This window comes from Rhynchophorus ferrugineus, unplaced genomic scaffold (genome assembly GCF_030347505.1).
Source record: "Rhynchophorus ferrugineus isolate W39M unplaced genomic scaffold, kcgeb_rfMv2 rfM7, whole genome shotgun sequence".
In the NCBI taxonomy this organism is placed as follows: domain Eukaryota; kingdom Metazoa; phylum Arthropoda; class Insecta; order Coleoptera; family Curculionidae; genus Rhynchophorus; species Rhynchophorus ferrugineus.
This window is the reverse complement of record NW_027472586.1, coordinates 15,995,728-16,011,724: the sequence shown is the minus strand read 5'-3', so window position 1 is coordinate 16,011,724 and position 15,997 is coordinate 15,995,728. Positions and strand designations below refer to the sequence as shown.

The 15,997-nt window shown below is 33.2% G+C and overlaps 2 protein-coding genes across 2 annotated transcripts in view; one reads left to right on the top strand and one right to left on the bottom strand.

Annotated features, from left to right (window-relative positions):
• Positions 1-15,997, top strand: part of Epac (Exchange protein directly activated by cAMP) — a 517,502-nt gene that overhangs the window by 137,825 nt on the left and 363,680 nt on the right. The window lies entirely within an intron of this gene.
• Positions 99-8,381, bottom strand: LOC143200043 (uncharacterized). The gene is made up of 2 exons (XM_076410289.1): positions 8,131-8,381; positions 99-1,253 (listed from the first exon to the last, which is right to left on the bottom strand). The coding sequence occupies exons 1-2, from the start codon at positions 8,294-8,296 to the stop codon at positions 226-228; spliced, it is 1,194 nt and encodes a 397-aa protein (XP_076266404.1). The 5' UTR covers positions 8,297-8,381; the 3' UTR covers positions 99-225.

Sequence of the window (15,997 nt, the reverse complement as noted above, 5' to 3'; positions counted from 1 at the left end):
CTTAAAAAAAAGCATATTTTTTATATTCTTCCTTTTATATTCCACATGGGTATCCCACGCAAGTGATTGAAGGTTAAACAATTAAAGATTAAAACACGTTATCCCAAAAACTAAGCTATATTAAATAAAATAAATATAATTCTTGATAGACAGTATATTCGTACTAACAAAAAACCACAGCGCAGTTAAACCAGATCAAATTTCTCGTAACCATATTATTTACAATTAAATCTTAAACAATTCACGACTTGTCATCAACGGATTACTTTTGGCGAATGATACTTTCTTCCTTATGCTGACACTTCTGTATTTCCGTTCCTTTAAAACTAACTTCTCCAACATATATACTGCTGATGACTGTCCACACTCTTTTGCTATCAATGCAGGCGTCAATCCACTCTTATTCCGTCTGAGAATTAACTCATTATTAAATAATAGCTGGATAGCTTTCTCGTTTCCACAAGCAGCTGCTCGATGAAGAGGTAAATCGCCGTTCACAGTCTCACAGTCAATACGTGCTCGATACCTTAGTAAAATCTTCAGCGTTGGTATGCTGGAACTATGAGCAGCTGCTACATGAAGCGCTGTGTAATCATCTTCGTCTTTCTGGTCGATGTTGGCTCCATTCTGTAGAAGATATTTTAGAATATCCGCACGATTAGTATCAGCTGCATAATGTAAAGCCGTTGATCCGTTGACATCACCAGCGTTCACGTCAATATTTTGCGATATTAGCCACATACAAGTCTCTGGTTGATTGTATATCACTGCCAGATGAAGTAAGCTACAGTTTCTTATGTCTCGGATCATGTACCCCGCACTAACATTCCACAACAACTTTATGGCATTGAATGCGCCATTCGTTATGGCAAGCTCTAGGGGTGTGGGTCCACTGTCATTCGTTTTGTTAACGTCAAACCCTTCCAATAGTAAGAGCTGAAGAGTTTGGTCATCGTTTGTGCACGCCGCGATATGCAATATATTTTCATTACTTATATTCCTGCAAGTAACATCTGCTCCTAGTGAAATCAGGTACTTAGTAATAGGAAGATGTTTGCCCCGTATTGCCTTAAATATGGGGGTTTCTCCATTGTGATCTGCAGCATTTATTGAAGATCCATGACGGACAAGGAGTTTCACCATACTTAAGTGTCCGTGAAAACAGGCCAGATGGAGTGGTGTGTCACCCTTAGCATTGGGTATATCGCAGTTGGCTTTGAGGTGGAGTAATTTCTCAACTGTTTCGGTACTATCTGTAAAAACAATTAAGCATTACTCTTTGTATCTTTTAAATATTTGTTTATAAACTCTCTCATATTGATTTTGTGTTAGGAAATTAATATTTTGAACTAAATTATTGCCCGTAAGGACGAAAAAACGAAAAAATCCTAATTCCTAGGTTAATTTTTACAAAATAATAACATCTATAAATTATAAATTTAAATAAGATTAAGTTAGAATCATGTCTAAATGTTTTCATTTTCAAACGTGCTTTTTCAGAAATAACAATTTAAGCTCCCGTAAAGGGTGCCTATTGCTAAAAATGCCAAGTATCAAACCAACTTCACAAAATAACAGTTTTCTATTTCTATTTATTAGCTGTATTGTGTGGTTTGAATAAATCAACTATCAAAGCCAATAGAACACTTTTTATGATCATGTATGATCCATCATATGACAATTGTCTGTATGGGCTTCAAGGATTTAACAGTGATGATAACAGTCAATAACAAAAGGCGACCTAGTGGACTAAGAATTTCGAAGAGAGCAAATTGACTAGAAATGTAATCATCATATGACAATTGTCTATATTGGCTTCAAGGATTTAACAGTGGTGATAACAGTCAATAACAAAAGACGACCTAGTGGACCAAGAATTTCGAAGAGAGCAAATTGACTAGAAATGTAATTTCGGACCTTTTCAACATCTGTTTCATTCATTTCAATTGCTGTTTCATTACTTGCCTGATAATAAAAGAGTTTTTTATAGAATGAAACCGTTACTACAGATGTCTAGCCATGTCAAGTAAATGTGTTGAATGACACGTTGTTGTAAAAAAGTCCAACCATAACGAGTAAGTCATCTTGCATGAAAACTCTAAGCCACATTGGAAAGGTTGTGAAAGATTCGCTGTTGCTGCTCGAATAGCAACTTTTGCCACACGCTGGGTAGAAGATACGCTGGATACTAACCAGATGCCTAAGATGTGAGAAAATAGGTCACATTGGATTTCAACTTCGATTGCTGCAAAATCAGTATCGTTAATTCGACACGGTCCTAAGAGCTGAGAAAAAGTTGTAGAAAATTAAGTAAAATAACTCGATTAATATATTACAATTGTCAATACATTTAAATTTCTCTTTTTGAAGAACTTATCTTTTTGAACTATTTGAAGCTGCTTTCAAAGTAAAGTCAAATTTTCGGAAATTTTTATCGCTTCCTCTTATATGCTTCCGAGCATATGCTTCGAAAGTATTTCGCTAATTCAAATAGTTCTTCAAGTAAAACATATAAACCTCAAGTTTTTAATGTGTTTTAAAGAGGCTCCGGTAAAATGTGGCTAGCAATTAAAGAAATGAATTATCATACTATCTCATAAACAATATTAACAATACAAGCTTATATGTGTTCACTTTTTTTCTCTCAACCCCATTACAACAGACTTTCCATAATTGTGAACTGCTCTTACATATAGTAATATAGTTCCACAAAAAATTCAGCATTCATGAAATTTACTTTCAATGAGAGGTCTGGCAATCACGAGTTCTTGTTTTAAATTAATTTTGTTTGTTTTTCATCAGTGCTACTGTCAAATCTAATGCCATTAACTAAGCCATTTCAATATTTTCAGATCGAATCAAACGTTTAGTAGCAAGGTTGAATTCTTTGCTTTAGCTAAGTTTCCATGAGCAATTAATGACTTTCAACAACACTTTTATTTTAATGAAAGAGGAAAATTTTAAGTTAAAGTTTCAATTTGTGTTTCGTTGTATCGTAACTCGACATATCAAAAATTGAGGATAACTATTTTGCTTACACTTCTAAAACAATAAAATATAATGGTAGGGGGCATAAATGTCATGCACTGAATTTAGGCAAATATGATGTAGGGTTGGAAAAAAAAGCAATTTCGATTTTTCCTGATAGATGGCTATAAAATCGCATATAGTTCTAGTAATACTTATTTGAAGATGCCATAGGAAGTAGTTTATTCAGCCAAAAATTGATTGCTCTGTGTAGGCGCCAAAAGATCATTATCGTTAGGTTCGTGTCGTGTCGTAGTGTTAAGTGCTTTTATAAGGACCAGTGCCAGAATTGATTGATTCCTTTTTATTCAACAAATGTCGATCTTAAATATGAACGTTACTATTGTCAGCTAATCTTTGGAGAAGTGGTGAAATTCTTCAAAAAATTGAGGTAAACTGACATATTTCATATTGCAACATCAGTATGGAGTTAACATACGAAAGAGTTTTGAATTATTTCCATAAGACAGGACACAAAAAAAGTTCGATACTTGGGTTCTACTTGTACTAACAATCACAATTTTAATGATCTCAGTTTCCTTTTGCGAATGATTGTCTTCGAGTGCAATTTTTGGAAGGACGGTGATGTTAAGTATTTGGTTGATTTGGAAATTAATTGGTTATCATTCGATGCTCGAAGCTAGCTATACCATTAATGGACACTTCACTGTCAGCAACTAAGGCGGTTGAAGCAGACGGTGAAAAAAGAAGCAACCAAAATCGATCATTCCATCGTGACAATGTTATACCACATATAGTATTTCTTAAACTTTAGAAAGATTGGCTGAGATGTATGAGACCCTCCAACAATTTTCCCCGTTTCAAATAGTTTGTTTCATTCTATTGCAACATCCTATTGGAAAATCCTATAGTACGTTATCATATCTTCAGTAGATCCTCTGAAATTAAATAACTTGAAGGGTTTTTAGTAATTTTTAAAAAATTAATTTACAATCTAGGCAAAAAACAGGACTAAGATGAATATATGACACTTTTTATAAAAAATGCAGGAATTAATTTTCAAGATACCCGAAGTTGGGAAAAACTTTTGCGGTGTAGTTTCATTCGTCTTAATCAAACTGGCCTTTTCTATTTTTTAATTTTGGCTAAGGAGCCGCTAGGCGCCTGTTCTTATGACCTTGTAAGTAATACACTTTAGGGAGGCGAGTAATATAAATGGAGATTTTTTGAATTTTTAGTATCGGCCTCTAGGGAAATTAGGATCTTTTAAAATAAATATACAAGTAATAGATTTTTCATTCTTGTGATTTTAACATGCGTATTTTGTTACGTATATATTACGAAACTAATTACCTACTTAGAGATTAAGAGCTAATTTTATATTCGCTATCAACACCTAATGTTTGTAGTTGGATTAGTACACTTGTATGGAGAACAATGTGTTGGACGTTTTAATTCAACATTCTAATACTACAATTAATTACTTGACTTTAATTGACGTAAAATACAAATATGGAATATAACAGGTGAATTGAAAAGTCCCTGGCCTACCATAGTAAAACACATTTTTTTGTCAGAATTAGTGTTTATATTCAACATAATTCCCTTCAAGGGTGATACACTGATTATAGCGATAACAGTCGCTGGGGGTCAGATATGGAGAATATGGTGGATGAGGAAGCAATTCGAAGCCCAATTCATGGATTTTTGCCATCGTTTTCACTGACTTGTGATATGGTGCATTGTCTTGGTGAAGCAGCACTTTCTTTTTCTTCAAATAATTTCTTTCTTCGGCCATTTTTTTGGTGATTTCGTTCTTCAAACGGTCCTATAACGCTATGTTATAGTCGCTGTTGATACCTTCCTTTTACAAGGTAATCAAAGAAAATTATTCCATGCGCATCTCGAAATACAGAGGTCATAACCTTGTCAGCCGACTGTTGCGTTTTCCCACGCTTTGGAGCGTTTTCATCGTGTTCAGTCCACTCGGATGACTGTCGATTGTATTTCGGAGTGAAATGATGGAGCCATGTTTCACCCATTGTCACATATCGACGTAAAAACTCGGGTTGATTATCATCTTCAAACACTGCTCCGAATCTTCAACTCGTTGTTGTTTTTGGTCAAAAGTGAGCTCGCGCGGTACACACTCTGCACAGAGCTTTCTCATACCCAAATATACGTGAATGATACGATGTACACGTTCAGTTAATATCTTTAGAATGTCTGCTATTTCATTCAATTTCAATTTACGGTTATTCAAAATATTTTTGTGAATTTTTTTAATTTAACAACCTCCTTTGGGCGTCCACTGTGTTCACCGTCTTCGGTGATCACTTCACCGCGTCTAAACTTAGCATACCAATCCTTGATGTTTGATTTTCCTGGAGCATTGTCCGAAAACTCGGGATCAAGGCAAGTTTTTGCGTCAACTGTATTTTTCCCTTCAAAAAGCATTATTTTATCAACACGCGAAATTTCTTTTTATCCATTTTTTTTCACAATAACAAAAGGTGCTTCACTCAAAATGTTATAATTCACAAACTAATGATCCGACAGCCGTCAAAATTATACATGCATATTTTGAGGGTTAGGGCTAACTAAAAAACATATGGATTTAATTCTAGTAGCGCCATCTATGTGTCAGGCCGGGGACATTTCAATTGACCTGTTATATAGTGCGGTTTTAAATACTTTGTGCCAAAAGTTGTTTGTTGTTTGTTGTTTGTAAATGAAAGTGCGTTTGTAAAATATTCATAAAAACTGGACGAAATATAAATTAATTATAACAAAATAATTATAGGAGGCATAATTTGATATTTTAGCTTTAATTTGTATTCATATTAAAACTATGCCAACATTCTTTATACTTTTATTAGCATGTTAAATAAATTCGTAGACAAAATTGAATGTAAGTTCACATAAATTCAACAAAGTTATTCTAGCAATCATCCAAATTATAACACTTTCTTGGCCAATTTCTGATAATGATCTAGTTTCATGACAATACGACCGAGTTTCTACCATTATTTGTCTCTTATCTCGATCCAGAATTACGGTGGTAAGCCAAAGTATCCTTTATAATGATTATATGACTCCAAATGATGTGTTTTAGTTCAATTTTTAACATATGCGGAATCCACTGTTTGCATAATGAATGTTTTTATGGAAGATTAAATATTAAAATAGCAACGAATTTTCGGCTTTGTTGTTAAACAATAGCTCTATTTTAGTTATTGAGTATCCTATTTTTCCAAATATGTAGAATTATGATCCAAGAAAGTATCATGTTTAACTACTTAATTAAAGAAAAATGGCTATTGAAATGTTGGAATGCTGTTGGCGTTATTTTAGAATGAATAACCTTCTAATTTAATGATAAATTTCGATGAGCACTCGCAGCGTACAAGAGTATGAAGCAAATTTAATCAAATATTCATGAAAAATTGCAATGAGATATTGCAAATGTTATATTTGAGACCAGACTAAAAACAAATGTAAAACTGTCTTTGTACAAAGAGAAACGCCACAGTATTGTATATATAAAGGTCAGCCAATCAACAATTAAAGCAATGATTGAAATTGCTTTGAAAATTGATATTTTAGAAGGTAGTTTTAATTATATCTTCCCTTTTTGATAATTGGTGATTAAATTAAGGTCAGTGCTAAAATTGTTTTGCTTGTTTTCATTCAGGAAAAAAGTTAATCCAGAAAATTTTAATGAAATTCATCTCGATATCGTTACGGAATCAAACATCAGCCATAAAATAAGAGCTATTTGAACCTGGCCAAACTGTTAATGCGACTCTCTATTGTGAACAACTAATGCGATTGAACTAGGCTGTGATTAAAAACCGACCAGAATTGGACAATAATTAATGGATCATATCAATCAACACTAAAATATACGTGTCTTAGCAAAAAGTACGTTGATGAATAAGAGATTGAAGGGAATTGTTGGCCACCATATAGCCAGCCCATTGCTTCGCTTCACTTCCATTTGTTTCTGTGTCTGTAAAGCGTTCTTAATGGTGTAATTATGGCTATAATTTAGTTTTTGGAATTGAGATTTTACCAGAGATGTGGAAAATATCAATCACAACAGCTCGTATTCGCTCGCTCACTGATTCCTATTTGAAATAAAATGTTTAGTAATAAAATAGCCGGAAAAATGGATAGGTTGAAACTACATTTTCCTAAATCCATTCTAAAAAAAACACTAATCAGTAATTCAGAAATAAAAATCATACAACATATATGAACTGAAATCCAATGATCCATTGAAGCATTCATTCAAACATAAAACAATTCGAGTGACATTTTTATTGTTAAATGTATTTGGCGATATTTCTTTTGATTTTCATTTTACTTTGATATATGTATGGTATTGTTTAATTTATCCAGCAAAATTTATGTTATTATTATTATTTATTGTCGTTATAATCTAGACGTTTAAAGCGAAAATAACTCATTATATAAAAAAAATTAAATGAGATATTTCAAGAAATGTCTTTAGTGAAGTAATCAGTCTATGAAATCAAATCAGTTCAATCTTTGCCTGTACAATACATATCGTGCTATTTCTACACCAATGTTTTGATATTATTCAATGGTTAGATGGATATTGTTGTCGACTGACTCAGTATTTAAAAATAAAAATCAAACATATATAAACTAAAATCCAGCAATCATTTCAAGCACGCATTCGATTTTTAAACACAATTTTATTGTTAAATATATTTATCGATATTTCATTTGCTTTTTAAACAATTGATAAATACGTATGTTATTGTTTAATTTATATATCAAAAATTAGGTATTGTTATTGTTTATTTTCTTTATAAATTATACTTTTAATACAAATCAACTAGTAAAAATGTAATTTCTGTAAATATTAAAGGTAAATAAGTGACTTTGTTAATTATTTAGTATTGATGTTATAAAAATAATAACGGTAAAATTTAAAATATAATCTAACCAATTCTACAAGGTCAAATGTTAAATGATATATTTACGCGTTATCGAAACCGTAAACTGAGACATAATGATACGATAATAGGTCACAATATTTACTGTTGCGTCACGCAGTTTATTTATAACCGAATCTCGTAAGAAATCGTAACCTCAACCTTTTAAACTCACCGTTTTCAACTGCATAATGTAACAAAACGTTGCCCTGGTCATCCGGACGATCCACATCGAACTTGTACAGATGCAGGTTATCCAAAGCCACTAGCAAAATAGAAAAGCACCCGTTCGCGGCCACCTCGTGCAAGTCGAAGTCCATGAATGAAAATGCGGTTTCCATGTCGTTCGCTATTTAAACAGTTCGATATTTGCTTCTCGGTTCACTCGGAATATAAAAATGATAAATAGTACCGTCCTTATCAGCGGTGATGAAGATTATAAAAATATTTCGAATTATTTTATCTATATATACATTATTCTTTATATTTTTAAGATTATTCTAATCATATTTAACGTTCTAAGGTAAGATGTAATTGAAAAAACGAAATACCACTGACTCATTGATTGATCACGAATTATTCAGAACTAACCTCTTAATTAAGTACTTGCATTTATTTTGAAATTAATATTTATTATGAAAATATGTATTATGAGTGTAAAGAACTGTAAAACAACGTAACCTTAACTTAGTCTTGTTAATTTCAATAATTATTATATTTTCCTACGTAACTAACTAAAGTTTTCTATTTTGTATTAATGAGTCAATCATGGAACGCTTAAAATTGCACTTGCGACATTTATATCTTTTTGTTTTCCTTGTTGGATTTGAAGAAATATGCCGAAGCTTATCACCCACCTTTAGTACTCCATCATATCCCAATGGTCAGTTTTGGTTCCACCGATGTAAAAGTTTCGACTTTTATGTTGATAAAAAAAGAACGGATTGGAGGACCAAAAAAGCTCATAGATAATGAAAGGCAACTCAAACTCTGTTTCCAGCTATTTACATGCGAATTGAAAAAATACAAAATGTTAGGAAAATGGCTTCCATGCGAATTTCCTGAAAATGCTATTTACAATAGTTTCAGCATTGTGCCTTAATCGTTTACCAGTCAAGACAAAAACTAAAAAGAAAAAAAGTTGTCCCTTACATGGCAACGCTGGGCAACACGATGCGTCAGAGATACACTGTTGCAAATGGAACGGGTAGTTCTGTCGCACCCAGCTTACTCGCCAGACATAGCGCCTTATCATTACTACATGTTCAGATTCATATATTATGGGGTGGCTGTATATTTACATATTAAATATTCAGTCAATCATAAATCCAATTTGGGCCTATGGGATATATATATATATATATATATATATATATATATATATATATATATATATATATATATATATATATATATATATATATATATATATATATATATATATATAAACAATTAGCCAAAACATATTAGGTAAAAAGTAATAAATGTAAATTGACAACAGGCATAAACAGTTATTTTTACAAACGGTACCAAATTATACATTTGGACATGTCGGTTACAGCCAGAAATTTCAAATTAGCAGATCCAAGTTTGTTAGTTGAAGGCACTTGTCCATTGTTCTTTCCGATATAATTTAAATAGCCGCCTCCATGAACGGTACATATAGCACTCAATTAATACATGCCTAACGGTTAATGACGATCCGTACTCATTATTTAACAGTGGATGCTCATCTTCAGGATAAATTCATAGATCAACCGGTAGTGACCAATTCGAAGACGTCAAAGTATACATACCTTGCGACTGTTAATATTGTGACTATCAAGGCCAACTCTTTCTTGGCCTCCCATAGTTTATTTTCTCCAACAGGTACCACCCGAGCTTATCTTGTTTCTTAAAGGGCAGAGCAGCTAATAATTGGCTCTTGGATCTATCCGTGTAGATAAATAAATGTTCATGCTATATATCAGTTTTAATTTGGTTGAAGAAGAAACCAATACTGTAGCTTTTCTTGGAAACCAAGCAGGTACAAATTCTAAAGATAAATGTTCACAGACTGCATGATATTTGCGGTATAAACAAAGGCTTATACTGATCTCTGATAAAAAAGTTGTCCATCAGTATAGTTTCCTCTTTATGTAAGAAGATCCTTTAATGTCTTGACGAGGTTACGGCAGAATCTCTTATGCCATATTTAGAAGATATTCTGGTTCCAAAATGATATTTTCTATGCACTCAATAAAGTGGCTTGAGTTCTTAACATAATATTCAAAGAAATATTCAAAAGATTGTGGCCACCTTGAGGCTTGTCGAATTTTACATGTTAGAATGACCGCCTACAAAATACCCAGAAATATTATCCCAGATATTGAAGATTTGCGGGGTGCCAGCAGCGTCGACTAGTAAACCATAACGAATATCTGGCAACCGCGAGACGTTTATCTGGGATATTATTGAAGGATACTTACGATCATTCAGTAACTGAACATCGTTCAGTTCAGACGTCCAACCATCGACTGCCTAAGTCTTTCCATCAGGTCCTAAGGTTCATCCGCTGTCCATGCTTTTATCTATTGTTATTTCAAAATTTTATATCGTTTATTGACGATAACGGGTATGTCATGTAAACCATCATCGCTTCATTTCGTCCTACCTTCATTGACCGAGCTATATAAATAACTCTAAAAGATTAACAAAAAAGAAACAATACAGAACATTCTGCTCCAGAGCGGTTATATGCAGAGAAATCAAAAAGTAGAGAAGGAGAAACCATTAGGAGAAACTTGGAAATCATACAAAAACAATTGAACAAACCTATTGAATCTCATTATATATGTATATGTTAAAAACTGTTACTACTACGTAAATGGTTCAATTACATAAATGCTGATTTATTTAGTATCATTGCAATATAAATACAATAAAATAAAAGGTAAAAAAATATAAACGTGTTTAAACTTCCCGGTAAGTATTGCCGAATCCCGATGATTAGCACGGAAGAGGATATTGTAAATTATCGGGAATTTAGATGGAAAGACCCGAAAATAACGTAATACATTTTTACGGACTGTCTAATCGATGTATATCCGATATGATAGGGAATTTTGCGCGTATACAGTTTCGCTGAAGGAAATAGCGTTTTTTTTTCGTCGATTTATTTTTTCTTCTTCCTTTCAGACGGCCAATCTGATATTCGAGAATGGCGGCTCGACAGTCGGATGTTTTCTTTCAGTTTCGAACGAAGCAATGCATTGGGTCGAGATTGTTTTTTAGTTCATCGTTTTGATATAATTTCCCGATTGTGTTCGTTTCCATTATTCTTATTTTTTAGTCATTGGCTGATTTTTATTTGCTGTAAAGATATTGGTACTCGATGTGGTTTCGTTTCAGCAGTATTTCACAAGTGGAAACTCGATCCGTTCAATTAATTGTGAAATAATATAAAACAGTTGATTTTTTTTTGGTATATGACCGTAGCAATGTCCCGATATTAAATATGTCAGTCGACCTCTATATGTTGAAGCATTTCATGGACTTTTTTTCCGATTGTACACTTCTCTGTAGGTAATGTTTGAAGACTGTATCCCCATAAACAGCACAATCACGTTCATGTTGAAACCTCTCTGCTTGCATCAGGCTTCTCTTTTCAGTATGTATCATTCCACTAAATTTGTACCGAATAAATCGCCGCTCCATCGTTTTCCACATGTGAGTACTGCTTTCGACATTTTAGAAGTGGTGATTTTGAGACCAAAGATAAAGATAAGGATTTGCTAACTACTACAACTGATGCGATTGAATCGAGCACTGCGAGGTACGTATACTAGCAAAGATACAACAATATTGTTCTTCAGCATGACAACGCTCGATCACATATCGCAAAGCCGGTGAAAACATTCTTGTAGGCATTAAAATGGAGGGTCCGACAGCCGTATTCTCCAGACTTTGCCCCTTTTGTTTACTAATTGTTCTTATATATGAATTGTATCTTCTCTGAGTAGTCCTTCACTTCTTATGAAGATACCAAAAAATGGGTTGATTCGTGGATAGCCTCAAAAAATACATCGTTCTTTTCACATGGATTCCATACATAGTCTGAAGGAAGGAAAAAGTAGCGGATATCGATAGACCATACTTTGCAGTTCCCTAGTGAGGGGGGTAGTTTCCGTCGAGGAGGGCTTGCCGTTCAGGCTGATTGATTGTTTTGTTGTTTTGTTTTTGGTAACGACGATTGATTCATTTTATCTCCCGGACTCTGCTTACTTCACAAGGCTGGTTAATAGATGTCAAATTATTTGGGTATTTTACTAGTTAGATCGCTTCTGTTATGTTTCTTTTATGTGTTTAGCCACTATTTTCTTTGTGAATTCAAGGTCTCTTTTATGTGAAGAAAGTTTCATGTATTGTGACACAGGAAAAATTTTTTCTTCTCGACTACAATCAGGTAGAATTCCCTCGACCTCTTCTTCTGTGTTTGTCGCACATCTGGCAGGGAATATCTGTTTCGGGCGATTGGAAGAATTGTACTGTTTGTATTGAAAATTGTTTCTATATTGGGCTGTACTTAGAGCTTGTGCTTACATTATTGTCTTGACATTTATAACTAAAGTTTTTTTAATGGGTTTTCTTCAATTAATTCTTGTTTCTGTTGATGTTTCTTCGATTTGTTTTTTAGTTGAACTAATCTAAACTTTCTTAGACTTTTTCTACTTGTTCAGTGTATCTGCTCATCTTTCTGTCCTTATTATGACTGTTTTCAGCATTAACTAAAGTTTAGCTGGATGACGGTACCTCCGAGTTTTCACATAATGTTCAAATTCAAGTTTCTTGACGGTGTCTGATGCGGTATATTTTGAGATTTTCAACATTTCAGAAATAAATTAATTGCCGCATATATGTCATTTCCCAAGTCAGCTTGAGGTATATAGATAACAAAATGCTCCAATTTTTTTGGTCAGTTTGTTTAAGAAATTACAAACTGCATTGAAAGCATACAGAAGAAACACAACATTAGAGGACATCTGTCTCAGAATATTATATTCTCCTGTAGCTAAAAGGGATTTATTAAAAGGGACGGGTGAGTACAAGCCCTACTGTGAGTATAGGAAAACTGTGTCTGTGGAAAATCGAGAAGATAAGTACATGGGCACGGATGTGTGAGATGTGTTAGATATGATTCAATCGCCTTTGGCTAATACTAGGGAATTGAGATTGTATTCAGCAAAAACAAAATCTATAAAATCAATCATATCTGGCATATCATCCTTTCGGCTTTTCACGGATTATGAAAAGCAGTGCTGTTTTATCACTTGATCACTTAGCTATGACAGTGATTTACTTCAATCGAAGGAAACTGGATTCAGAAATATTCAGTGTAAGAATCCTAAAGATGCAACTACCAAGTATTGCGAAATTGTTCGAATAATTCTAGTCAATAGTTTTTTTTATTTATTAATCTCCTAGAACGTCAACAATCTGGCCGTGCCAAATCTTATTCTAGATACTATTTATTTATACATCGACGGTAACTCACAACACTTCATTCTGAAACCTCTGGAGGATATCTATGTTAGATTTGCTAGTAGTACCCCACAGTTCAATACCATAAGCCCAAATAGGCTTAATTATTGACTAATACAGCAAAACCTTATTATCTAATGATAATTTAGATGTACGCCCTATCATCCTATACATTTGGTTTTGTTTAAGCCCAAGCTGCTTGCGTTTTTTAACTATATGTTTTTTCCATGTCAAACGTCGATCGGAATGCATTTCTAGATATTTAACGCTGTCTGCTTGCGGCAAAAGTTCATGGTTATTCAATTTTAATGGGGGGCATGTTCTTCTACAAAGGGTGAATGTCACATATGTTGAGTTTGACTCATTTGCCTTGATACGCCACATTTTTTCAACCACAATTCGACTTTGTTAAGATGAAGTTGGAGGTTTCTTGTAGCTGATATTTGATCATCGTGTGATGATAAAACCACTGTATCGTCAGCATATGTTGCAACAGTAAAGTTTCTTGAGGTCAGTAGGTTAGCTGTTTACATAAGATGTAACAACGGGTCAAGAACACTGCTCTGCGGAACACCCGAATATATTGTTTATAGGCCAGTTTGACCCTGTGTCACCCTGTATGACAATAAAAGTCTGTCTGTAAGGTACGATTTCAGCAATTGAAAGTTCATATGAAGCAAAAGGTTTTTCAATTTAACATGCAGTTCAGTGTTCCACACCTTGTCGAATGCCTGAGAAATATCGAAAAATGCAGCTTAGCAATATTGTTTATCGTTCAAGTTTTTGTTAATTTGGTTGACTAATCTATATATTTGTTCTGTTGTTTCGTGTTTATTACGAATTAATATATAATTTTTCTAATAGTTTAGAGATCATAGGTAACAGGCTTACAGGACGATAAGACGAGAAGTCAATAATTGATTATCTTATTCTATTTCTGTCATAAATTTAAACTTCAGATGTATTTTGTTTACGTGAACTTGTTTTTCAAATCTTCTCAGTAAGTCCTAATAAAATTTATCAAATAAACAAGATTATTTTATTCCAAATTAATTTTAAGAAGGATATTGCGACCCAAAATTATCGCATTCTTACGAAAATGTATTATATTCTCTTTAACCACTTCTAAACATTGCTCCCTATTAGCGTTGCGAACTATCGACTAAAAGTAGTAAAAAATAGTAGAAACCGTGGATAATAGCAAAACAGTCGAACTGGTCGAAAGTAAAAAAAATAGCGACTTAAAATAGTAATTACTATTTCAGTCAAATGTAAACTTCGAGTATTTTCTATTTTTTCGACTATTTTATTATTCGTTCTCGTACTAATTTTGTGAGGGGGGAGAGACGGAGGTAATTGTTTGATTCTATGTCCTGTACAGATAAATTTAAATATAGATTTAAATTGCCGTGTGGCTGTATGAAAAAAAGAATGAAATAATGATCCTAAATATATTTAAACGTATTTTAACATTCGGAAAGTAATTACGACTTAATATAATAAAAGTAATTGGTTTATTTATATTTCATTCCAACATATGCTTAGTAATTTCAACCGTGCCATAAGTAAATAAGTATTTTATTTATCGTTAATAAGGAATATTTTATTACTAAGAATATTATTATTGGCCCAATCTTGAACAAGAGAAGTTTTAACATTCAAAAAGCTTGAAAAAAACATCGAGAGACTTAGAATATCGAAAATCACTCAAAAACAGATTCAAGAGTTGCCAAGATATCATAAATGCAGGCAAAATTTTTTTTCTATTATTTATCAATTAAAATGTAGTTCTTTCTACCCTATTGCGTTAATTAAAAATCTTGAAAACAGAGTTCCGGAATGCTGCTATATTAATGTTCAATATATTTTTATTCATAATCATATTACAAACAAAACATAAAGCCATATATATTACACGAAAATCTATAGAAGCACAAGTTCGGTACATTATTAAGAAGGTCGCGGCTAGAACGGCAATACCAAAACTTCAAAAATCGGTCGAATGAAACTAGTAGATCGGAAAATAGTTATTGGATGTACACGATCGAAACATTCCATAGTAAAACGTAGTCAAACCAGTCAAACTGAAAATAGTGACTGAAAGTAGCTGACTAAAAAGAAGTAAAATCAGTCGGACCGAAAATAGCGAATGTAACAGTCGATAGTAAAATGTAGTTAATCACTAAACAGTCGATAATTCCCAACACTACTTCCTATACTTCAAAGATGGGGATATGCAGAGAGAAGAAAAAAATCCTCCTCGATATACATTAAAATGGGGACCACATAAATTAATATCGAGAGATTTAGAGTGTCCTTATCGTAACACATTATACTATATTTGGGGCTATATTTCAGTCGTTACGTTTCTACGTAACGCACAAGTTCGGTACATTATTTAGAAGGTCGCGGCTAGAACGGCAATACCAAAACTTCAAAAATCGGTCGAATGAAACTAGTAGATCGGAAAATAGTTATTGGATGTACACGATCGAAACATTCCATAGTAAAACGTAGTCAAA

Coding starts and splice junctions, on each gene's coding strand:
- LOC143200043 (XM_076410289.1), bottom strand. CDS start 8,296: ATGGAAACCGCATTTTCATTCATGGACTTCGACTTGCACGAGGTGGCC. Junction 1,254..8,130: donor ACATTATGCAGTTGAAAACG/GTGAGTTTAAAA, acceptor TTGTTTTTACAG/ATAGTACCGAAACAGTTGAG.